The sequence below is a fragment of the Lichenostomus cassidix genome, chromosome 28 (genome assembly GCF_008360975.1).
Source record: "Lichenostomus cassidix isolate B80296 chromosome 28, HeHo_3.0, whole genome shotgun sequence".
In the NCBI taxonomy this organism is placed as follows: domain Eukaryota; kingdom Metazoa; phylum Chordata; class Aves; order Passeriformes; family Meliphagidae; genus Lichenostomus; species Lichenostomus cassidix.
Window position 1 is genome coordinate 746,578 of NC_139508.1, and position 23,255 is coordinate 769,832.

Below are 23,255 nucleotides of genomic sequence, written 5' to 3' on the forward strand. Positions count from 1 at the left end.
CCGCGGCAGGCCGGCCCCGGGACGGGCGCTGCGGGGCCGGAGAGGTCTTTCCGCAGCACCGGGCGGGGGGGGCGGAGCCACGACTGCCGCGCGCCGCGCCGCTGAGGGCCCTGAGCCAACGCGCGAAATGGCGGCGGAGCCGGCGGCCAATTAGCGCCCGCCGCTGCGGCGTGCAGGCGCAGGCGCTGTCGCGAGGGATGCCGGGAGTTGTAGTTTTCCATTCGGAGTGGCGGTCGCCCCATTCCCCCCCAGGGCTATAGCGGGGTGTCCCGGCTTGGTTGTCCCCGTGTCGCACACGCGGCCCGCTCCCTTGGGGCCATGCTAGGTCCCTTAGGAGACAGACGTAGCTGCGGCACAGTTAACCCCCGACATGACCTCCCGTCCCGCCTGTCGCGACAGAGCGGCTCTCCCCCGCCGTTCCGCCCAGCCGGCAGGGGTCGCGCTGGCGTGGCGCGGCGCTCCGGCCGAGCGGCTCGGTGGCGGGGCCGGGGGCGGGGCCGGGCGGCGGCGGAAGCGGCGGCGGGGACGGGCCGGGCTGGGACGGGCGGAGCGTCCTGAGGCTGCCGAGGCTCCCGCCGCCCGCAGCAGCTCCCGCCGCCCGCGCACCGGGCCCCCGCCGCCACCGGGCCAGGCACCGGCACCGGCACCATGTCGGTGGCGGGGCTGAAGAAGCAGTTCTACAAAGCCAGCCAGGTGAGACACCGGCAGCCCGCGCCCGTTCCCGCCGCCGTTGGGCTCGGGGAGGCCGCTGTTCCCTTAGCGGTTCGGAGAGCTCGTCCCGGCCGCTGCCGCCCCGCTCTCCGCCGTTATCCCGTGCCGGCACCCCGGTGCCCAGCCCGGCTCCTCCCGCTGTCCCGGGCTCCTGTCTCCGGTTCTCCGGGTGCTCCCGGCGGTGCCGGGGCTCGGTGCGGGCTGGGAGCGGCGCTGGCACCCTCGGGATGGCTGTCCGGTTCTCCGGTCGGACCGTGGAACGGACACGCTCGGGGAAACTCCGCGGGGACCGGAGGCACCGGGCCGGGTGACACCGGGGGGTCACACCTGGGGAGCTTCCCAAAACCGGACAGCACAGCCGGACCGATCCATCCCGCCGCGCTGCCCTTGGAACTGCGGAGGAGTTTGCGGGAGAACAATCCCGGCTCGGCACCGGGAGCCACCGGGAACACCGGGAACACCGGTAACCCAGCCGCGGGAAGCTGCCGTTTCCTGCGGGATAACTCGGGGTCAGGAGGCAGCCCGGCTGGCAGAGGGGATGTCGGAAAAAGCTGGTCAGGCTGGGGGATTTCAGGCGGATGGAGCGAGCAGGGATTGTTGTGTCTCTGAGTTCTGATCCCTGCAGCGCCCAGGGCAGCTCTGACCGGGTTTGGAGCAACCTGGACACTGGAACGGGATAATCTCTAAAATCCCTTCCAACCCCAACCATTCCGTCTTTCCATGGGGGAATTACCCTCAAATTGGGTTCATAAACACCTTTTCCCTCACCCCAAAATGAGGGGTGGCCGTTCCCAATCCCCCCGAGCAGAATTATCCTTCCCACCACTTCCTGTCCATAGTTGGGATGTTTTTTAATGCGTTTCGGGACGGATTCGTGAATCACAAATCGCTGCTGCTTTGCTGCCCCTGTTTTAAATTTCGGATAAATTTGGCACAGATCGTGTTTTCCATCGCCGAGTTTCAACCCTTTCAGCTCATCCCACCCTGGTGTGTTTCGTGTGTCGCCTCCTTCCTTGGCTCCGTTTCCCCCAAATCCGTTTTATTTACCCGGCAAAGCAAAATAACAAATTCCTGAAGTCATCCCCCACCCCCTTTCCCGCTAAACCCATCGTGGGGATTTTTTTTTGGTTTTTTTTTACAACTTCCATGGGGAAAGGTCGTGCTGGGAGCTCAGTGTGGGAGGATTTTGCCAGCCTGGTGGTGTCAGGAGGTAAAAACCCCTCTGTGACTCAGGACTAATGTCTTCCTAAACCCAAAAATATCATTTGAAACCCCCTGATGGAGCTGTTTTCTCGAGGAATTACAAATTCTTCCAGAGGTGCTGCCACCCCCTTGCAGTGCTCTGGGGACAGAGGTGTCCATGATTTGGAGATGCTCTGATGGAAACTGGGAGTCACTGCTTCCAGTCTGGCTATTTTTTTGTCTTCCCCTCTCTTCCCTCCCTTTTCCCATTTTCTTCCCTTCTCCCCTTCCTTCCCTTTCCCCCCTCTGGTCCCACTCAGCCCTTGGCTGAAGGAGGGGAGGATTAGTTATTTTTTGGCTGCCTTCAAACCATCAGAACGCTGCCAAAACCAAACATGTGGAAGATCTTTCCCAAAACGTTACGTTTTGTTCCACGTCTGTCCCGAACTGAAGGAAAGCAGAGCCAGCAGTGGGGTCTGCAGGGACCCCGGGGGGTTTGGGATCCCTGCTGAGGATCCAGAGGGAGCAGGGCTTGGTCTGTGTGCCTCATCCATGTGATTCCTGAAGCCCACGTCTCCCCTGGGTGAGGCAGCCTGGCGCCCACACGCAGCACAGAGCCTGGAGTAGCCTGGAAAAAAAAAATAATCCAAGTCGTGCTGGCAGATGCTGCGGATGGGGAGAAGCTCCGAGTGTGTCCAGAACAGGTTCTGCCTGTTCGTGGCAAAATGTTCTCTGAGAAAATAAAGAAAGCTGGAGAAAACATTGTGGGGAAGGGGGAGAAGCAGCAGCAGCTTGGAGTTGGGAGCAGGGTGGGAAATCCCTGCCTGTCTGGTCTGAGGTTTCATCCAGTGGGGAATTCTTGTGGTGTAGAAACAGCTTCGTTTGCACCGTTTGGGTTTTGTGCAAACTGATGGAAATCCTGAAATGCTGCAGAGCTGCCCAGGCAGTGGGCAGGACAGGCTGCTGTTCCTGGGGGAATCCTCAGGGAATGCTGAGGGAATGCTGGCTTTGTCCCTAGGGATGGGGAGCATTCACAGGGCTGTCACCACCCAGGGTGGGGCAGCGATCCTGGGAATCCTGCCTGGGTCACCCTCACCTGCCTGGTCACCCTCACCTGCCTGGGTCACCCTCACCTGCCTGGTCACCCTCACCTGGCAGCAGGAGCAGCACAGGGGGAATCCAGGGATTGGCATGAGGTGCCTTTTCCCACCCCACAAGACTCCAGCACAGCTGCTGTGGGTGCTTTGGGTCGGAGGAGACCTTGGAGCTCATCTCTTCCACCCCTGGCAGTGCCCAAGGCCAGGCTGGAGCACCTGGGACAGTGGGAGGTGTCCCTGCCATGGCAGGGGTGGCACTGGGTGGGATTTCTGTTCCCTTCCAGCCCCAGCCAGTCTGGGATTCAGCCCTGGGCACTGCTGTCATTGCAAACAGGATTAACGTGCTCCCAAAGCCTGGGTGAGCTGAGCCCAAACCCTGCCAGGCCTGCCTGGGCTCAGCAGCTCACGCTAGCCACAGCCCAGCCAGCTCCTCCTGCACATCCCAGGGCATTTTCCAGAAGGGGAAAAGGCAAGGGCTAATTAAAACTCAGCAGCCCTCGACACACACACGCGTTTCCCTCAGTTTGATGACAGCTCCCGAGGCTTCCAGAGGTATTTTTGACCATAAATAGCCCCTTGCTCCCTGCCTGGCCCGGGATGTGCTCCAGAGCCTCCCACAGCCCAGCAGGATCTGCCATTCCCGAGCTCCCCAGGCCAGCAGGGAATGCTTTCTGTGCCCAACAAGCTTCCTTCCCAGGTGCTGTCGTGGCATCTGCTCAGGGCTGAGGCACGGGAATGTCACCCAGAGCGTGGGTGGCACTGAGGTGACAGTGCAGCTGGCAGGGATGGCATTTCCCCTTTTTTATTTTGGCCTTTGTGGTTACTGCGCTTGGCGGTGCTGAACTGGGATTTCCTTCACTTCCCTGTGGGTTGAGATTTTCCTCTTCCCTCCTCAGCTGAGGTTCTCCCTGCGGTGCCTTTGTTGCTCTGCTGTCAAATGTGGGGTTTTTCTTCCCTTTCCCAGAGGAACCTGTTAAAAACTCGATTCCTTGGTTGTTCTTTTAGGTTTTCTTGATGTTAACTCAGTCCTGCTCCCACCAGCCTCTCCAGGCTTTCTCTTGGAGGCAGGAGGTGTCTTTGGAATGGTTTGGGTTGGAAATAACCTTAAAGCTGATGGAATTCTACCCCCTGCCATGGGCAGGAGCACCTTCCACTATCCCAGGCTGCTGCAAGCCCCATCCAGCCTTGGATACTTCCAGGGATGAGAGATCTTTGGGAAGTTCTGCACCCTCTGAGTAAGGAGGGGAGCAGAGAATTCCTATGGGATGCATTTGGCAGCATCAGGCTCTGAGCTCCTTATCTCCACACAGGAGTTTGGACTGGGAAGTCAAGGGATTTTGCTGATTGCTGCCAGCCTGGAGCCTCCTGCCAACCTCTGTCCCACAGCAGCTGATGTTCCTGTATTACCATTAACCTGGGCTGGATTCCCTGCAGCTCCTGAGTTCATCTTTCTCCATTAATCTGCTCCCAGGAAAGCTGGGGGAAAGCTGGAATTGCTGGAGCTTGAGGTGACATCTGCCAGCTCTGCTTCCAGCCAGGATCCATTTGGGAACATCCTGGCTCCCTGCAGCTGTGCTGTCCCTGGGGATGGCTGTTCTGGTGATGTGCAGGGAAGAGGAGGCTCAGGGGAGACCTCATTCCTCCCCACAGCTCCCTGGAAGGTGGCAGGAGCCGGGCAGGGGTCGATCTCCCGTGGGACAAGTGACAGGAGCAGAGGAAGTGGCCTCAGGGAGGTTGGAATTAGATATTAGTGCAGATTTTCCCATGGAAAGGGCTGCCAGGTGTTGGAACAGGCTGCTCAGGGCAGTGCTGGAGTGTTCAAAAGGGGGTGGATGTGGCACTTGGGGACACAGGGGTGACCATGCTGCTGGGTTGGACTCGATGGTCTCAAAGCTCTTTTCTGACCTTAGCCATTCATGATTCCATGGATGGCAGGGGGAAAGCAGAGGCTGTGTGTCCCCAAACCTCTTGCTGACAGGAGCTGGGTGCCAGGGCATCCCTCCAGGCCTGGCTGAGGCTGCCTGGACACTCACAGAGGTGCCTCTGCCACATCCAGAGGAAATCCTGCAGCCAGGATCTTTTCCTATGAATTCCCTTTCCTTTTCCTGGGTGATTTGGCATCAAAACACCTCTCCCTGGGTTAGCTGGTTAATCATTGTCGGATCTGAGCAGCCCCAGAACCAAGCAGGTTTCATTTTTCCACGATTGTTGCTCTCCATGATTTCCTATAAATCAGCTTTTCCCCCCATTTAGGGTTGTTTTTAGTGATGGGAGCTCTGATTCCTGGAAGGCAGAGGCAGCAAACAGAGCTGGGAAACTCCAGCTCGCCATATCCTGCCCTGCTTGCTTCCCTTCCCGTGTCTGATGTCAGCAGGGAAAGTGTTATCCTGTGCTTGCAGCTGGGGGAATCTGGGATAAGGGAAAGGTCTGTGACTCAGGGGGATCATGTGGCATTGGGACGCTGATCCCACGTCATCTGCCTGAAATCATGGATGTATCCAGCTGATTTCACTCCTGGATGCAGCGAAGGAAATCCTTCCTCCCCCTTTTCCCTGCCGCTGCTTTCCTCCTGGGAAAGAGCAAAATGGGGATGAGATCAGGCAGCCTGGCTTGTAAAAGCTGATTCATTTCTTTAGCACATATTTTTTTTTCCCCCCCTTCTTCCTCCTCTCCCCCATCCCTGCATATGGCAGTGCCTTGTGCCAGGTTTTCCAGCCCCATCCCTGTGGGAATTCCAGAGCTCCTCCTGCCTGAGACTGCAGAAACCCCAGTGCCAAAACCCATCCTGCCTTTTGGGGTGGAATCACTGTCCAGTGGGGTGTGAGGGGCTGATCCTGCCCTGTCCCTCCTGCTGCCCCTCCTGGAGCAGCATGGAGAGCTGCAAAGCCCAGAAATAAAATAAATCCCTAATCCAGCCGGGTCTGGCTGTGTAATTCCAGCTGAACTCGCTCGCGTGGAAACTCAGCGCTGCACGCTGACCCCGCTGGGTTTCGTAAGCCTTGAGGTCGCTGTGCTGCTCCTTCCCATCCCCAACTGCACGGATTGCTGCAGCCTGGGCTGGGATGCCTGGAGAGGGAGCAGGCAGCAGGCTGATCCTGTGTTTTCCTGGCATTTGCAGTGCCATGCTTGTGTCCCAACCTTCCTGCCCGGGGTGGGAGGAAGGATGTGGATTGTGGGGCTGGAAAAGCATCCCAGAGCTTCCCTTTTCCTAGGCTGCTCCATGACAGGGTTTAGTGCAGGATTTGGCCCATCTTGGATGATAAAAGTGATGATTAACATTTTTCATAATGTTTCCTTTTCCTTTTCCTCTTCTCCTCACCCCCATCCCTTTAATCAGCAACCCCAAGGCTTTCAGGAAGGGGAAAGGGCTGTGCTTGGCCCAGACTCAGAGATGAAGCAGCTGCTGGGGAATTCTCACCTGATTTTGGGGAATTCTCACCTGATTTTGGGGAATTCTCACCTGATTTTGGGGCTGGATGTTGCTGGGAGGTGCCCAAGGTCCTGCTCCTCTCCCAGAGGATGGAGAATCCGTCAGGAGAGTCTGCTGCTTCCCAGAAAACCCTTGCAGCCTCCCTTCCAGCTTTGTCACCAATAGCTAATTAATAGAACCAGTCCTTTTAAAGCCACTGGGAATTTTAGGATCTCCTAATGCCTGGCTATTAATAAAGTTCATGGTACTGTCACTAATTAAATTGCTTTTCTGCTCCAAAGAAAAAAAAAAAGATGAGTTAAACATCTCCGTAATGAAATTCTGTCTTTGAGACAGAAGGTTAAATTTGCATGATTAAGGCTTTAAATGGCTTTTCCTAATTGAGAAAATGCTTCATAATTCATCCTAGAGCCTGAAAACCCGGCTGCACCCCCTGCTTGGGCCAGACTCTATTCCTCAGTGATAATTTATTAACCACTTTCCTCACCAAATCTGGTTGGGGCATCCCAGCATTAGCTGCATTTAGACTTAATTTTGCCACTTCGGTGCTGAAAAAGGCAGGAAAAGGATGAACAATTATCTACACATGAAGCAAATGCACTGCAGGAGAAGGTGCTGGTTTTTTTTTTATCCCCTGATTTTCTTCCCTGGATTAGAAAACATGCTGTTTGCTGCTGACGTGTCTGTGGTTCCCAGGGCAGGAGCAGCTCAGATCCACAGTGCCAGATGTTGGAGGAGCTCTGCTCCCAGGAAAGCTCCTCCTGGTTGTACTGGGGGAGTTAGAAAGGGCAAAAGGCCTGGGGTTTGTGCCTGGCTGGGATAAAAAATCATCCAAATGTCGTCTCCCAGGATTTCTGGGACACCTCTGGCTCTGTCTGCAGGGTGGGAAGGTCGCAGCAGAGTGCTGGGAGGGATTTCATCCCATTTAAACCATTTCATCCCATTCAAACCATTCCAAAATGAGTCTCAGTGTGCAGTGAGGGGAAAAAATGGATTCAGGAGCATCTTGGATGGGCTGGAAGGTGCTAAAATCCCTGGATTTTAGGGGCAGGCTGTGGTGCAGAGCTGATGGAGAGGTTTGATCCATTCCAACACCATCCCAGGTTGCTCCTGGCAGCCTCAGGATTGCTCCTTCCCGCTCTCCCTCCCCTTAGGATGCTGTGCTCTGCTCTGATAGCCTCGGAGCTTTTCCTAGAATTCAAACTAGCAAGGAAAACGAGTGTTTACAGTGTCCCCAGCCCTTTCTGTCCCCCTTTGATGTCTGTGTTCGCTGGGAGGACGCTGGGCTGCCCAGAGCTGTGAAATGTGCTCTGCAGGGCTCTGCTGCCCAGCCCGAGCCAGCAGCAGGAGTTTGCCTTCCTTTTTTGATCTTTTTTGATCTCCCTGATGGCTGTACAGCCAAATCCCAGCAGCTCTCCGTGTCCCAGCCTGGCTTGTTCCCATCATCCTGCAAATCCAGAGGTTTTCCTGTCTCTCCCCAGCTCCTTGTCAGCCTCCTGCCTCCCTCTGTGGCCTTACTTTGGGTGATTCCAGCAGTCAGGGAGGTGGTTTTTCCTCTCTCCCGGTTTTCACAGGGAGCAGAAATCCCCTGTGCTGCTTTTCTCGGTTTTCCCCAGGGATTTACAGGTGCCTCACACCCTCCTTTCCCCCCTTTCCCCCTTGTTTTTTGGGAAACCATGCGGATTGACCCTCCAAACCCTGACTGCAGCACAAGGCCGCTGGGGCTGCTCCTCCTGAAGCTTTGCAGCTGGAGAAAAGCAGGATGGCAAATCCCAGAGCAGCTCCAAAGCTCCAAGGCGAGGAGCCTTTGCTGCCTTTGCTCCCGCAGGTCCTGAGGGCGGGTGGAGCTGCCGAGGAACGATGGCTCAGCAGCTCTGGAAAAGCCAGGCTGTGATTCACTGGGACAGGACAAGGGGAGGCTGGGCAGGAAGTGTGGATGCAAGGCCAGTATTCCACATTTCCCCTCGGTTCTGTGAACTTCCTCTCGATTGCTGGAGGCACTGGAAGTGTGAGAGGGGAAATCATTGCTGGGAGAGAGGAGCTGCTGCTGCTTCCTTGCATGTTTGTGTTTTCCCTGGAACTTGACCCAATTCCATGATTTTTTTCCTTCCCCAGCTGAATAGAAATTGTGTCTGGTTTGCTTCAGAGCATGTGAGAAATAATAACAGGAGAAAATAAGGTGCAAAAGGCTGCTGGGAGGTTCCACCATCCCTCCAGCAAGAGCATTCCGAGATTCCTATAGAAACTTCCTGCTTTGCAATGAACCTTCTCCAGGATCAGAGTTGTGTCCTTCAGCCCCATCTGTGTCCTGCTGGAAAACCGGCTGGGAGAGATGCCCCAGCTGAGCAGGGAGCCAGAGGAGAGGAGGAATTCCCCGAGCCAGGAGGGAGCAGCTGCATTGCAGAGCATCCTCCGTGTGCCCTTGGCTGGCCCTGCGCTGCCACCGGGAGCTGCTGGCTGCTGCTGGAGCTCTGAGCTCCCGCTGCCCTCGTTCCTGCAGCCCATCTGCCGGTGGAGATGAGTCACCCGATCGCTCGGGAGGAGGAGGAGGAGGAGGAGGAGGCTGGCAGGTGGAGCTCCTGGAGAGCTGCCTGTGCAGCTCTTCCCTGCGGTTTCCATAGGATAAGATTACGACCCGAGGTCACCGGGAAGCTTTTCCTCCTCGGCTGTGCATTGTTCTGCTCTGACCTTCCTGCCGCAGAGCAAGGAATTCCTGTGGCTCTGTGGGGAGGGGAGAGATCCCTGTCCCTGTCCCTGTCCCTGTCCCTGCTGCTGAGGGGGTGGGAAGCTCAGGGTGTTCCCCACACGTTCTGCCAGCACACGTGTCTGGAGGCAGCCGAGCACCTCGAGTGCCTTGGCACGAGTCTTTTCCAGCCCAGCGATTCCCTGATTCCATCCCGGAGCACATTCCTGGTGCTTGGCTGTGAGGCTGGGCCAGGATTGGCCTCTGGTGAAGGATGGGAATGGGAAAACCCCGGGAAGGAGCAGCAGGAGGAGGCTGAGGGTTGGATAGCAGAGGGGAGATGCTCCTGGGAGCTGTTTGTTGGGAAGATCAGACAGTGGAGCTGCTGGTGGATGTCCAGGTGTCCCCAGCCAGGTTGGATCCATAGGGATGGTGTTGGGAGCAGCACTGGGTGTGCTTGGAGGGGCTGCAGAGCTCTGGCTGCTGCTCCTCCTCCTCGGGTTTGCCAGGAGGTGATGTGAGAAATCCCAGGATGGCAGAGTGGTTCGGGTGGGAAGGACCCTAAATCCCATCCAGAGCCACCCCAGCCATGGCAGGGACACCTCCCACTGTCCCAGGCTGCTCTAAGCCCTGTCCAGCCTGGCCTTGGACACTTGGGATCCAGGAGCAGCCATTGGGAACTCGGGAATGAGCCTCCCTCTTGCAGGGCTGCAGGTAATTGTTCCTCCCCTGCTCTGCACAACAAACACTTGGATCTGTTTTCTTCTCCCCAAAGTAGGTCAGGAGTTGCTCAGATCAGTGTGTGCTGAGCTCTGGGTGTGCCCAGCTCGCCCAGCCCGGGCTGTCTGCTGCCTCGGGGGGAGCAGCACTTCCAGCATCCCCCTGGAGCTGGGATTTTGGGATGGTCTCATCCCACTGGAACTGAGATTTTGGGATGGTTTCATCTCATCAGAGCTGGATTCCAGAACAGCCTCATCCCATGAGAGCTGGAATCCCAGGGTAGCCCTCATCCCATCAGAGCTGGGATCCTGGGATGGTTTCATCCCATCAGAGCAGAAATTTTGGGATGGTTTCATCCCATCAGAGCTGGGATCCTGGAACTGTCTCATCCCATCAGAGCTGGGATTTTGGGATGGCCTCATCCCATCAGAGCTGGATCCCAGAGCAGCCCAGCACACCTCCCAGGACCAGCAGGTTCTGCAGGATCCTCCTTGGCAGCAGAGCCCTCTGGGCACTCCAGCAGAACCCCCAGGCTTTTCCAGCTGCTGCACTGGCCTGGTGTGTTTTTCCAGGAGCTTTGGGGACTTCCCAGCCCTGCCACTGCCAAGCCCCAGTGGCTGCAGCCGAGTGACTGAAGCCTTTTCCTCTTTTCCAAACCCCAAACACTCACACAGAGCTGGGAAGGATCACCTTGGCTCTGCAGGATGGTGGGAATGACCCAGAATGGAGCTGGAGAGCTGCTGGTGGCTCTATTGAGGTTTTACAGAGCACCCCACAAATCTGTAGGGTGGAACAGCAGGAATTGGGCACCAGCAACCCCAGTTTACCCTGGTTTTCCTTAACTCCTTCTCCTCCATGTCCATGCTGGGGTTCAAACCACTCCCAGCCCCTTTTCCCATGGATTTGTGGTCTGACTTCTCCTCCTGAAGGGAGAGCCAGGGCAGAGCTGCTTCTCTGTTTGCTCATCTGTGGGTTTGGCTTTTTATTTCTTTCAGGGAATTTGCTGTCAGGAGGAAGAGGAAGGCTTTGATACCCCAGAGTCTGGAGGAATAAGGTTTCCAGTCGACTGTAGGGAACTGTTTTGATTGCAAGGATGGCAAATGTTTGATGTGTTATAAATAGGGCTGACTGCCACGGAAAAAAGAAAGCGAGTTTAAAAAAAAAAAATCCCTGATTTTTGGGTTTCTCTTGGTGTGTTTTGCTTGTTTGAGGCTGAGGGAATTAGGGATAATTTTCCGTTTTAAAATATTTAAAGGCTGGAGAGCAAAATATCAAGATGAGGTCTGTGAAATCCCATGGGGAAAGTGGTGATTAGCAGAAAATGACATGAATTTAGGCTTCCACATCCACGAGCTGGGCAGATGGGACCTTCAGGATGGATGTGCTGCAATCTGCCCTTCTCCAGCTTTCCAGGAGCTCCTCAGCTGGGGAAGTCTGACTGGTGGAACCTTCCCGAGTTTAGCAGGGATTTTGCAGCCCAAAAATCACCTTTTTTTCTCTCCACATCCATCCCACCTCTGCCTGTCACACCCCCTGGATGATGCAGGAATTCCCCAGCTGGGAATGCCCAGCTCTGCTCCCCAAACCTCTCCCCATCTCCCAAATTCATCCACTCACATTCCAGCCAAACTCCAGGACTGGCTGCACAGCATTCCCACGTTTCTTCCCCACTCCAGCCGCCAGGAAAACCCCTGTGCATCCCTGCTTTCCCCTCTCCCTGCCATTTCACACACACCATTCCAGCAGCAGCTCCTTCATTCCCCAGATCTTCCCCCACGGTGGGTTTGAGCACCAGGGGAGGTCAGGATGGTTTCCATTCCCACACCCTTGCCAAGGAATCCGAAGGAAACCCCTGTGAGCTCTGAAATGAAGCTGTGGAGAGTGGCTGGAGCAGCTTTGGGCTGAGAGGAGCTCTGTCCAGTCCCTCTGGATGAGCTCTGCCATGCATGAATCCAGCTGGATGCTGATTTCCCGGGGATCTCCCTGCACCCCAGGAATCCAGAGCTCCTCCTGCTCTCCCATCTCACCTCAGAGCTGTCTGGGCCACGCTGGAGCTGCATCCTCCCTCATCCCCATCCCACCAGGCCCTGGCTGGAATTCCAGGTGCAATGCCAGCAGCTCAGCCAGCTGGGAGCAGATTTTATCAGCCCAGACCCAGCTGCAGCGCCCTGTGCCAATATTTGCTCTGGGAGCGTTTGGCCCAAGGCTCTGGCTCCTTGCTGCTCCCAGGGTGAGCCCCTGGCGTGGTCAGAAAGCAGAGAGGCTGGACTTGTTCTGCTCTTTCACTGCCAGGGAATGTTTGGTTGGGTTTGGTTTGGGTTGGTTTGGGTTGGTTTGGGTTGGTTTGGTTTGGTTTGGTTTTTAACCATTTCCAAGTCTCCTCACTCCATCCCTTCCCAAATCTTCAGGAGAGGTTCAATCCCAACCCAGGGAACAGGGATGGATCCCAAGCCTTCCCCTGGCTGCTCAAGCGATAGAAATGCACAAAAATTGTCAGCACAGCCTCAAGAAAAGCCCCATGGCAGCTTCCTGGGGGAAGGGCTGCAGGAATCTGCAATGCCAGCATTCCACCAGCTGCCTCCCAGCTCCCCACAGCCAAGCAATGTATGGATAAATCCTTCCCTGGATCCTTCCTTCTCTCCCACAAGGAATGTATGGATGGATCTTCCCTCCCAGCAAAGGGAGAGACGCTGGAAAATGCTTCCCAGGGGAAGGCAGGATGGGAATCACAGTGAGGCCCTTTGGAATTCCAGCTCCCCATGGCATTGTGAGGCTCCAGGTTAAACCAGAGCTGCTGATGGCTCCTGCTGGCCATGTCTGGGGGATCTGCCTTGGTTTGTGTCCTTCCTGCTGCATTTGGGAGCGTGGGGATGTGGGGATGGAGTCCCTCCTCCTTCCCTCCCTGTTTAATTAGAGCCAGCAGGGAGAGAACCTCAATCTTATTATTCCCTCCCAGCAGGGCACCAGCAGCATTTCTTGGACGTCAAAAGGAGGATTAAATTAGTCTGGAAATGAGGGGGTTTTGCCTCCTTCGCTTCCCTGGGCTCTCCAGAGGGTGTGGAATCGCTGTGGTGATGAATTCTGCCAGCCTGGCATGCAGGACCCTCCGAGCAGAGGGCTGTCAGGGTTATTTGCAGCTTCCCAGGCCTCAAATCCGGGCAGAAAAATGGGAATTTAACTGCTTGGGATTAGTGCACCTTTCCCAGGTGTGTTAGGGACCAGAGCAGGAAGGGATCCCGTTCTCTGTGTGGATTTTTGGCAGGGGCTGGGGTGGCAGCTGGGGCAGAGCTGTGCCCTGCTGAGCTTGTCCTGGCAGGCCTGGCATCTGCTGCCTGGGATTTAGTCCAGGCTGGAGAGGAAACTCTGCCTGCCCAGCTCGGGGCCACGGTGTGCTGGCAGCCCAGGTGTGCAGCAGGAAATCCCAAAAAACTCGGGTGGGTTCTCCATCTGCAGGGAATGGGGACAGGGATTGGCCATCCTGGTCACTCTGTGCCCTGTGTCCCTTAGAGGGTTAAAGCAGGAGAGTGAAACCCAGAGCTGGGAAAACCAGGAGACCTTTCCTTTCCTTTCCTTTCCTTTCCTTTCCTTTCCTTTCGGATCCCTTTTCCATTCCCTTTTATATCCCTTTTCCCTGCCCTTCCCTCCCCCTGTTCCTCAGAGCACATCCAGCCCCATTTTGGATCCCCAGGGGAGCAGGAGTGTTCCAGAGGAAGAAAGCCTCGATAAAATCAAATATTTGATGTCGGAGTAAACAAACCTGATTGTTCCTTCAGATCTGCAGTTTTCAGTGCAAACAGGAGGGATCCTGGCAGGCGTGGAAGCCTGGGAGGCACTTGGGATGTCTGGAGGGGGAATTTGGTGTTTTTTTGGGACAAATAATCACTGATTGCTCCCAGGGAACAGCAGGACAAGGGGAAATGGCCTCAAGGCGCACCAGGGAGGGTTTAGATAGGAAATCAGGGAAAAATTGTTGATGGAAAGGGTGGCCAGGCATTGGCACCATCCCTGAAAGTGTCCAAAAACCAGTGGATGTGGCACCTGGGAGATGAGTTAGTGGTGAGCACGGTGGGTTCATGCATTTGATGATCTTGGACATCTTTTCCAACCTCAACAATTCCATGATTATCCCAATTTTGGCCAATTCCCATGTTCTGCATCCCCAAACTCTGCTGGGGCTGGAAGGGAACACTGCTGTGTCTGGGCTGCAGGGAAGGAATGCAGCACTTTGGGGTGGGTTAATGAGGCATTCCTCCTCCCCAGGCAGGTAGCAGTGTGGATCAGGGAGTTCTCTCCCATCAGATCCCAGCAGGAAGCTGCTGATCCCTCCCCACCAACAGCCCAAATCAGCCCTGACCTCCCAGCTTGTCACACATCATCTCTGGCAGAGAATTCCAGCCCTTTATCCCAAATCCCAAACTCCTGCAGCAATTCCTCTCGGAGTGATTCTCTGCTCTCCCCAGGCTGTTCCTGCCGGGGGCTGACTGTGTTCATTCCCTGTTTACTTGGGTTTTGCCGAGTGTGAAACTGAATCCTTGGCTCTGAGTGGAGCTGAGAGACGCTGGTGCTGCTTGTGTTGTGCAGCAGGCGTTGGAGTTGGAGCTGGGGGCTGGGACTGAGGAGCTGTGGAGCTCCAGGGGGGTGAGGAACATCCTGACTGAGGGTTTGGTGGTGTCTTTTGGAGGGGCTTTGGGATGTTCCTGCTGCCTCCTTTCCCCTGCAGGTTCCTGCAGGAACCATCCCTGTTCCCTTTCTCTCCCAGGGAATTCCTCCATGAGATGGAAGGAATTAAATCAGTGTCTGATCTCCTCCCTTTCCTTTCCCCACAGCTGGTCAGCGAGAAGGTTGGAGGGGCTGAAGGGACCAAGTTAGACGATGACTTCAAGGAGATGGAAAAGGTGAGTGGAGAGCCTGAGGAATCCCAAAATCACCCCGTGGCTCCTGTGGGATTGGCTGATCCTCACTGGGCTCTCCTCTCCCCTGCAGAAAGTGGACCTGACCAGCAAGGCTGTCACAGAAGTACTGACCAGAACCATAGAGTACCTCCAGCCCAACCCAGGTGAGGTCTGGAGCTCCCCTGTCCCCTTCTCAGCTTCCCAGGGAGATCCTTTAGCCCAGGTTTGGATCAAATGGGGATCCAGGCACTGCTCCTGCCTGACTCCAGGCTGTCGAGCAGGGAAAGAACAGATGCATCCTTTGCCTCAGACCCAGAGAGGCCCCAGGGGGATCTGTTTTTCTTGGAATATCCAGGAAAAGTGGTGTTTCTGGGCTGGGAAGGGGTGGCTGGCTCTGTCAGCCCTGCATCCTTCCAGCCAGCTGCTCCAGAGAGCACTCCAGGGACCCTGGGAGGGCTGGGGAAACTCCTTTGGCCTTCCCTGGCCGAGCTGTGGGGAGCTATTTTCACTCTGTATCTTGGAAAAGAAATGAGGGATATTTCTGGGGGATGGAGACAATGCAGCCTCTTGGCTTTGGGCGCAGAAATAAAAAACCCCATTAGCAGCCACCGAGGGCTGCAGGGGATTCCAACAGGGGGTTCTGAGCTGAGGCTGTTTGTTGGCAGCTTCCCGAGCCAAGCTGACCATGCTGAACACCATGTCCAAGATCCGGGGGCAGGTGAAGAACCCTGGCTACCCGCAGTCCGAGGGGCTGCTGGGGGAGTGCATGATCCGCTACGGCAAGGAGCTGGGAGAGGATTCCAACTTCGGTGAGTGTCCATCCCCTGGGAGTGGGGGAGGATCCTGACTGATTCCCAAGTGGCTAAATTCTGAATTTAATTCAGAACTCTGAATGCTGGGAGGGTTTGGGTGATACTGAACGACGTGGGGGGATGAAAAGGGGTTTGGAGATTTCCAGGGTGAGCACATTTGAAGTGGAAGAGGGTGGGTTTAGGGATATTGGGAAAATTCCTGGCTGTGAGGGGGTGAGGCTCTGGCTCAGGGTGCCCAGAGAAGCTGGGGCTGCCCCTGGATCCCTGGAGCAGCCTGGGACAGTGCAGGTGTCCCTGCCATGGCAGGGGATGGAATTCCATGAGTTTTAACGTCCTTCCATCCCAAACCTTTCTATTCTTAAACACTGAGATAAATTTGCATGTAAAAGGGAAAACTCCTCTCTAAACCAAGCAGCAAAGCAGGAGCAGGACAGAGCAAGACTGGGAGTTTTCCACAGCTCGTGAGGATCCCTTCCAAGCCAAACCTTGCTGTGATTCCTCGGGGAAACTGCAGCCAAGAAAGCTTCTGGCGTGGCTGTTGGTGGCTGTTCCTCGCAGCCACGTGTGCCTGGCAGGGAGGAGGGGGTGAAGCCTCTTGGTGACATCAGTTCTAATCCCCTGGAACCTCAGCCAGCACGTGAGGCCCCAGGGCAGCACAGCTGGCTCTGCCAGGGCAGGGAGGAGCTGCCTTGCCTTGGGAAAATTAAAAACCTCTGGCTGCTTTTGGGACTGACAGAGGATTTTGGAGAGCATCCCTGGCCAGCTCCGAGCTCTGCAGCAGTCCTGGCTCACAGGCAGCAAGGAGAGCAAGGGAAGGAAGCTCTTAGGAGCACACAGCAAACTTGATTTCCTTAATAGCCTCCTGAAAGCAGCACTGAGGACTCCATCCCTCCCTTCCAGGTTATTCAGAGTTGTTACAATTGAAATGGCACTTGTGGTGTATTGATTTTTCCAGCTGGGCAGTGCAGAGATGTTTTCCTCGACCCTCTCCTTCACTGCTGTGTTTCCCTGTGCTCATGCCCTGCTGCAAAGGTTGTTTTGCCAAAGCTGCACAGGAATAATTTAATCTGTGCTCCCTCTGCACTAAAAATGCAGCACTGAATCAGCTTTGATGCAAGTCTGCCAGGCTTAGGTGTTCCAGTCTGAGGAGCTTTAGGAAAGGATGGAGCTGAACAGCTTCCAGCCAGTCACTCTGAGCTCTGGGAGTGTCCAAGGCAGGTTGGACAGGGCTTGGAGCAACCTGGGACCAGATGGGCTTTAAGGTCCTTCCAGCCCAGCCCATCCCATGGTGCTGGCTTCCTGCAGCTGTTTAATTCCTGCTCTGTTAATCCCTTTCCCCTCTCCCTGCTCCTCTCCCCAGGCGATGCTCTCCTCGACGCCGGCGAGTCCATGAAGCGCTTGGCAGAGGTGAAGGACTCTCTGGACATTGAGGTCAAACAGAACTTCATTGACCCTCTGCAGAACCTGTGTGACAAAGACCTGAAGGAGATCCAGGTAAACCCACCGTGCTTTGCTCTCCTCATTCCCTGCTCTTTGGCTGTCGGTGCACAGAGCTGCTCTGCCATGGTGGCACTCAGGGCTGGCAGGAACTCCCTGCTCCGTGTGTCTTTTCTCCCTCCAGACTCTCTGGTATTTCCTCCCTGCTCAGCGCTGCTCCTGCTGCTCCCGAGCAGCCCAAAAGGCTGCCTGCAGGTTGGAATGGTTCTCCATTTGCCACGTTTGATGGGAGTGGGAATAATCCCAACAGCCTGCTGGGCGTGCTGAGCTGGGTTCTTTGTGCTGGGAGAAATCTGGGCTCCGAGCTCTGAGCGAGCTCCCCTCAGGTCCCCAAAGAGCCCTGCAGTGTCTCAGTGGGTAAACAGGGAGATCAGCAGCTCCTGTGCGCTGCAGACGAGTCTGAGATTTGCAATGGGATCCTCTCGTTCCGCAGCCCTGCTCCCATGAATCACCGCGCGCGTTCCGCCCCGTTATTTGCATAACCCCGCCCACCAGCCCCCACAATTCACCGCGTGTTTGTGCGCTGTTATTTGCATAACCCCGCCCATCAATCCCCACAATTCACCGCGCGGCCGGCGCGCTGAGTTTTGCATAATCCCGCCCACTCGCTCCCACAATTCAGCGCGCGGCTCCTGTGCTATTTGCATAGCCCCGCCTCTCGTTCCCATAATTCAGCGCGCTGCTCTATTTGCATAACCCCGCCCCTCATTCCCATGAGTCAGCGCTCTCTGTGCTATTTGCATAACCCCGCCCCTCTCTCCCATAGTTCAGCGCGCTGTTCTATTTGCATAACCCCACCTCTCGTTCCCATAATCCAGCTCCTCTGCTCTATTTGCATAACCCCGCCCCTCACCCTCACAATTCGCCCTCCCGCCGCTCCGCTATTTGCATAATCATGGCGCCCGGCGGCTGGAGCCGCTCGCAGCCGCGGTTTCCTCCCGCTTCCCTCACGGTGCTCCCAGAAATGGCGATACTGGGAGGGAGAGCGCTCCCAGTTCCGTCCGGGAGCTCCCAATTCCCTCCCGCAGCTCCTAATTCCCTCACGGAGCTCCCAGGGCCGCTGCGGGAGCCCCGCGGTTTCTCCTGAGGGAGTTTTCGCCCTCAGCAGCGTCCCGAGTAAAATAACCACCGAGTGCCTCAGCGCCTGTCTGCACCGCGATTCTGCTGTAAACATCCCTGCCCTGAAATCCGGGAATGGACGTTCCCGGAGATCCCTGCAGCTCCTGAGGAGCTCAAAGTAGCAGCACAGCTCTTCGCCTTCCCTAAAGGCCTCTGTGGGGAACTCGGCAGTGTTTTCCTCAGTGCAAAGGGTGTGCAATCATTCCCCCTCACACCCTGCAGCAAAGGCAGGAGCCACAGATCAGGATTTTGTCTCAAATGAGCTCAGCCTGTGACTGGAGCTGCCTTCCCAAGCCTCTGGCTTTCCCCTTCCCTGTTCTCTCCATCCCCTCCCAGCACCATCTCAAGAAGCTGGAAGGCAGACGTCTGGATTTTGACTACAAGAAGAAGCGGCAGGGCAAGATCCCCGACGAGGAGCTCCGGCAGGCCATGGAGAAGTTTGAGGAGTCCAAGGAGGTGGCAGAGACCAGCATGCACAACCTGCTGGAGACAGATGTGAGTGTGGGAGATCAGAGCTGGGGGCTCCGTGTCCCTGGGGTGGGATCTCCCGAGGGAGGCACTAATTACACACTGATTTCCACTCCTGTTGTCCAAGTGTGGTTCTGTTCTGGGAAAACCCAGATCTGAGTGACTTGACAGCCTTTCCTTAGCCCCTGATCCAGCTCTGGGCCAGAGCAGAGCCACCAGACAGGCTTTTCTGGGGTGGTGAGGGGCTGGGTTTGGGAGGTAACATAGCTGGGAAGGATTTGGGAAGGATTTCCCAGCCGGCAAACCCAGAATGGCAGGAAGTATTCTCCATCCTGCGCAGTCCCAGCCTGTGTGAAATCCCAAACCTGCTCCTGACCCCAGCCCTGTGCTCCTGCAGATCGAGCAGGTGAGCCAGCTGTCAGCACTGGTGGATGCCCAGCTGGATTACCACCGGCAGGCTGTGCAGATCCTGGACGAGCTCGCCGAGAAGCTCAAGCGCAGGTGAGTCTCAGGTGCCGCAGGTGCTCCCTGTGGTTCCTGTCTGGAAACACCTGAGTGCCCCTTGGAACCACAGAGAGTCGGAATGGATGGGGTGGGAAAGGACCTTGAAGGTCAGGGAGCTTCACTTCCACTGTCCAGGCTGCTCCAAGCCCCATCCAGCCTGGCTTTGAAAAAGCCAATTACTTTGGCTGTTCCAGGTGGGATTTGAATTTAGTTGGGTGTCTGATCCAACCCCCATCCTGGCTGAGGAAGACTTGTCCCACCTCTCCTTCCTAAGCCTGCTGCTCTTCCCTCCTGGGAGAAGCTGCACAGTGGATCCTGAGCCTGCTTGGAGCTGGGAGGATCCTGCCAAGTCTGAGCTTTCAGACTGCAGCACAAGTGTCCTCTGCTGGCCTGAACTCCTCAGCATTCCACAGCAAAACGTGGGATGTGTGGCCCTCTCCAAAGGCAAATCCCAAACCCTGGGGAAGTCCCACCTTCCAAAGGCTCCAGCACAGGGAATTGTACAAATCCTTGTCTCCAAACCACTTCCTCCCCACCCGGGAGGATAAACCCCGTGTTGATCTCCTTATTGCTGCTGATCCACATCCCTTTCCCTGTCCCAGGATGAGGGAGGCCTCCTCACGTCCCAAGAGGGAATACAAACCCAAGCCCAGGGAGACATACGACTTCGGGGACACTGACCAGTCCAACGGGGGCTTCTCCTGCAACCCCACCCCCAAAGTCTCAGGTAACGTTGTCCCAGCTGTTTGCTGGTGGTCTGGAGCAGCCTGCCAGGGTGGAGGGCAGCCTCTCTGCCTGGACAGGATGTTCCTGGTGTGCTGGATGCTCCTGCACGAGCTGGAAAACGTCAGGAATGCCTCCAGATGGGGCTGCTCTCTCCTGGGACCCAGGAGCCGTGGTGGTGTTGGCTTTGGGGATGTGCCAGAGGGGTGTCCAGCCTGGGCCTCTCACTCAGTGCCAGACAGGAAAACTGAAGCCTTTCTCCCTCCCTCCCTCCTTGTCTTCCATCCCTCCCTGACCCCAGCGGGTTCCTAACAGCATGTGGGCCCTGCTGTTTCTCCTAACAGCCCCCTCTGGGCCCTGCCTGCCCCTGTCCCCGTTCCCCCTGGTTTAAGCATGTCTCTCTTTTGTTTGGAAGCAGCTTCAGCCTCTTTCCGGTCGGACAAGCCGTCCCGGGCCTCCGTCAGGAGTATCCGTGAGTTTCCCCTCTGCACTGCTCCCTGTGTGATCTCCTCTCCCCATCCCTCCTGGCTGCTCCTCCCTGCTGCTGCTGCTCCCTGGAGCTGCTCATCCCTCCGTGCTGAGCCTGAGCTGAGCCCTGAATTAACCCAGCCTCGCTCCAGTGGGATTTCCCACCCCAAAGCTGGAGCCTGGTTTGCCCAGAGGAGCTGCAGCAGCTCCAGGCATGTCCTGATCTGCAGGGATCAGGTGCTTTCCCACGAGGGACCTCGAGAATTTCCTTGTTCCTACAAACACCCAGCCTGGATCTCTCCCCCTCCTGCCCTGTGTCCCTGTGGAAGGCTGGAGGGAGGAGGCAGAGCCTCAGCTCAGGGAGTGTGTGGGGTCTGTGGTTCCTGCTGCAGGGCCTTGGGGTCCTGGGGCTGGGGCTGGGAGCAGGGATGTGCTGCTGGGGCCAGCCTGGTGCTCTGGGGAGTTCTCTCAAACCAGCAATGTTGGGCTGCTGCTTGTGGTGATTTCCAAGTGCTCTTCCATACTGGGCTCTTCCTTGCTGTGGATTGTGGAATCATGGAATGGTTTGGGTTGGGAGAAACCTTCAAGATCTTCTTGTTCAGCCCCCTGCCAGGGACAGGGACACCTTCCACTGTCCCAGGCTGCTCCAAGCCTTGTCCAGCCTGGCCCTGGACACTTCAGGGATATCCAGCAGCTGGATGTGCTGCAGGCTGCCCTTAGTGCTGCTCCCTTGTCCTGGCTGGAGAGCTCCAGTGCAGTGGGGAGGGACAGGGGGGTCCTGCAGGCCCTGGGGGTCTCTCAGCTCAGTCCCTTTCCACTGGGATCCTCCAAGCTGAATCCCAAAATGTCAGTGCACAGCGTGAGCAGCAGGAAATCCCACAGAGAATCCCTCTGCAGCCAAAAGGTGATGCTTAAATCCTGGAGCTGAGCTGGGGGAAGGAGACTTGGGGTTTCTGCCAGGTTTTGTGGGTTTGAAGCCCCATGCCCAGGGAGGCAGCTGCTGTCCTGACCCCTCCAGGGTCCAACCACACCACTGAGCTCTGGGTCAGGCTTTCCCATCTCCAGAGGGATAACGTGGCTTGTCAGTGGTCACACTGAGGCTGGAATTTCAGCAATCCAGGCAGGAACAGCTCACAAGGTGTTGGAGGCAGGATCTGTGCTGGAGTGGGATAACAGAGGAGCTGCAGGGACACGTGAAGGGCCAGTGGAGCCAACCCTGCCAGCCCAGGCAGGACCCAGAGCCGTGGCAGGAATTCCCAGTGCCAGGGCAGGGCCGTGGGGGTGCCACTGACGTGTCCCCACTGTCCCCACAGCCCCCCTGGACCAGCCCTGCTGCAAAGCCCTCTACGACTTCGAGCCCGAGAACGACGGCGAGCTGGGCTTCAAGGAGGGTGACATCATCACGCTGACGAACCAGATCGACGAGAACTGGTACGAGGGCATGATCCACGGCCAGTCCGGCTTCTTCCCGCTCAACTACGTGGAAGTGCTGGTCCCTCTACCTCAGTGAACGGCGCCGCTCTGCCCCGAGTGTCCCCAGCTCCATTCCAGCTCCAGCCCAGCCCTCCCCGTGTCACCTCGGGGCCAGGCGCCACCAGGGAACAAACCAGAAGGGTCCCACGGCCCCTTCCCCCCGTGAATTTGGTTATTTTCTTTTTTTTTTGTTTTTGTCCTTCTGGTGCTTGAACTTCGGTACTTCGCGCCCCCAGCCCCGGCCGTCCCTCCCCATCCCTGCTGTTCCTTCGGGTTCAGCGCCCAGATGAGCCAGGTGGGAGAGCTGGGAGTGTCCTGGGACTCGTGGTCACCCCGAGGGGTCACCCCTGCCCTGTCCCCATGGATCCCCAGCGTCCCCAAGGCGTCAGGGGAGGGAGGCTGTGGCACAGTAACACTAAACACCCCCAAACACTAAGGCAGCCCTGCAGGGCAGGAGCAGAACCCTGCCTGGGGCTCGGAGCCATCCTGGAGGGACAGCAGGGATGTCCAGGGATGTCCCCTGCCTGCCCTTGTCCCCCTCCCCACACAGCTCGACCCCAGAGTGGGTAGGCTGCTCCTTCCCACGTTTTTTTCCTGGACCTCAGGCTTTTCCTGCTCCAAACTGTCCCGGGTTGGTCCCACCTGGAGGGGAGGAGCTGGGCTGTCCCTGCGCTGGGCAGAGCTGTGGCTCCTCACCTTCCCCTCCTGCAGGGATCCCTCGAGGCTCACAGCTGGAGCCCCCCTGGCCCCCAGTGCCTTCCCTGCGCCCCTCCTGCCCACAGCCACCCTCTGCCCCTGGATCTGGTGGGGAAAGGGATGGTTCATCTCGCTGTCCCTTCTGCCACCCCTTGTCCCTCAGCTGTCCCTTTCTGGCCAGGGGTCAGGTTGGGGTTGCAGAGCACCTCTTGTCCCCAGCTCTGCCTCCACTCCTTGGTTTTCCTTGCTGGAAAGGTGAGATTTTCCCCTGCTGAGCTCAGCTGGGCTCCAGCCCCACTCCTCGAGCCCCATCCAGCCCTGTGGGGCTGTGCTGCAGCATCCCTGTCCCTGCTGCTCCCCATCCCCTCCTCCCTAAGGGTTTGGTCTGTGCATGTCCACGTCTGTGTGACCCCAACCCCGAGCAGTGACCCGGGGGGGCCCAGGGGGGGCCAGGGCAGCCTCCCCTCGCTCCCAGCAGGGCAGGGAGCCTGAGGGACACGAGTCCTTCGATGTCACCAGGGTCACCTCCAGCTCCCGCTCAGGTGGATTGAAACATGTTCTGTCAGCTGGGACAACTCGCTAGTTTTTTTTTGTTTGGTTGGGGTTTTTTTTTTGTTTGTTTGTTTTTTTGTTGGGTTTTTTTTTTTTTTTTGTAATGGTTTCTCCTGGTTTTTAGGGGAAAAAAACGATGACCCACAATTCTTGACTTGTATCTCTGAATGAAAGTATTAAATGTTTTCTTCTTTCTAACGGCTGTGCTGTGGAACTGGGGAATGGTTT

General features: G+C 56.7%; 1 protein-coding gene across 3 annotated transcripts; it reads left to right on the plus strand.

Annotated features, from left to right (window-relative positions):
* Window positions 1–492: 492 nt before the first annotated feature.
* Window positions 493–23,225, plus strand: SH3GL1 (SH3 domain containing GRB2 like 1, endophilin A2). Of its 3 annotated transcripts, XM_085040537.1 has the most exons (10): window positions 495–693; window positions 14,650–14,718; window positions 14,807–14,879; window positions 15,381–15,524; window positions 16,888–17,021; window positions 18,480–18,638; window positions 19,009–19,112; window positions 19,718–19,842; window positions 20,257–20,310; window positions 21,620–23,225. In XM_085040537.1, the coding sequence occupies exons 1-10, from the start codon at window positions 649–651 to the stop codon at window positions 21,814–21,816; spliced, it is 1,104 nt and encodes a 367-aa protein (XP_084896663.1). In that variant the 5' UTR covers window positions 495–648; the 3' UTR covers window positions 21,817–23,225. The 3 variants fall into 3 exon arrangements, with proteins under 3 accessions (XP_084896661.1, XP_084896664.1, XP_084896663.1); XM_085040535.1 differs by having other exon boundaries at window positions 493–693; window positions 20,257–21,763; XM_085040538.1 differs by lacking the exon at window positions 20,257–20,310 and having other exon boundaries at window positions 494–693.
* The last annotated feature ends 30 nt before the right edge of the window (window positions 23,226–23,255 follow it).

Coding starts and splice junctions, on each gene's coding strand:
- SH3GL1 (XM_085040535.1), top strand. CDS start 649: ATGTCGGTGGCGGGGCTGAAGAAGCAGTTCTACAAAGCCAGCCAG. Junction 694..14,649: donor AGTTCTACAAAGCCAGCCAG/GTGAGACACCGG, acceptor CTTTCCCCACAG/CTGGTCAGCGAGAAGGTTGG. Junction 14,719..14,806: donor ACTTCAAGGAGATGGAAAAG/GTGAGTGGAGAG, acceptor TCTCCCCTGCAG/AAAGTGGACCTGACCAGCAA.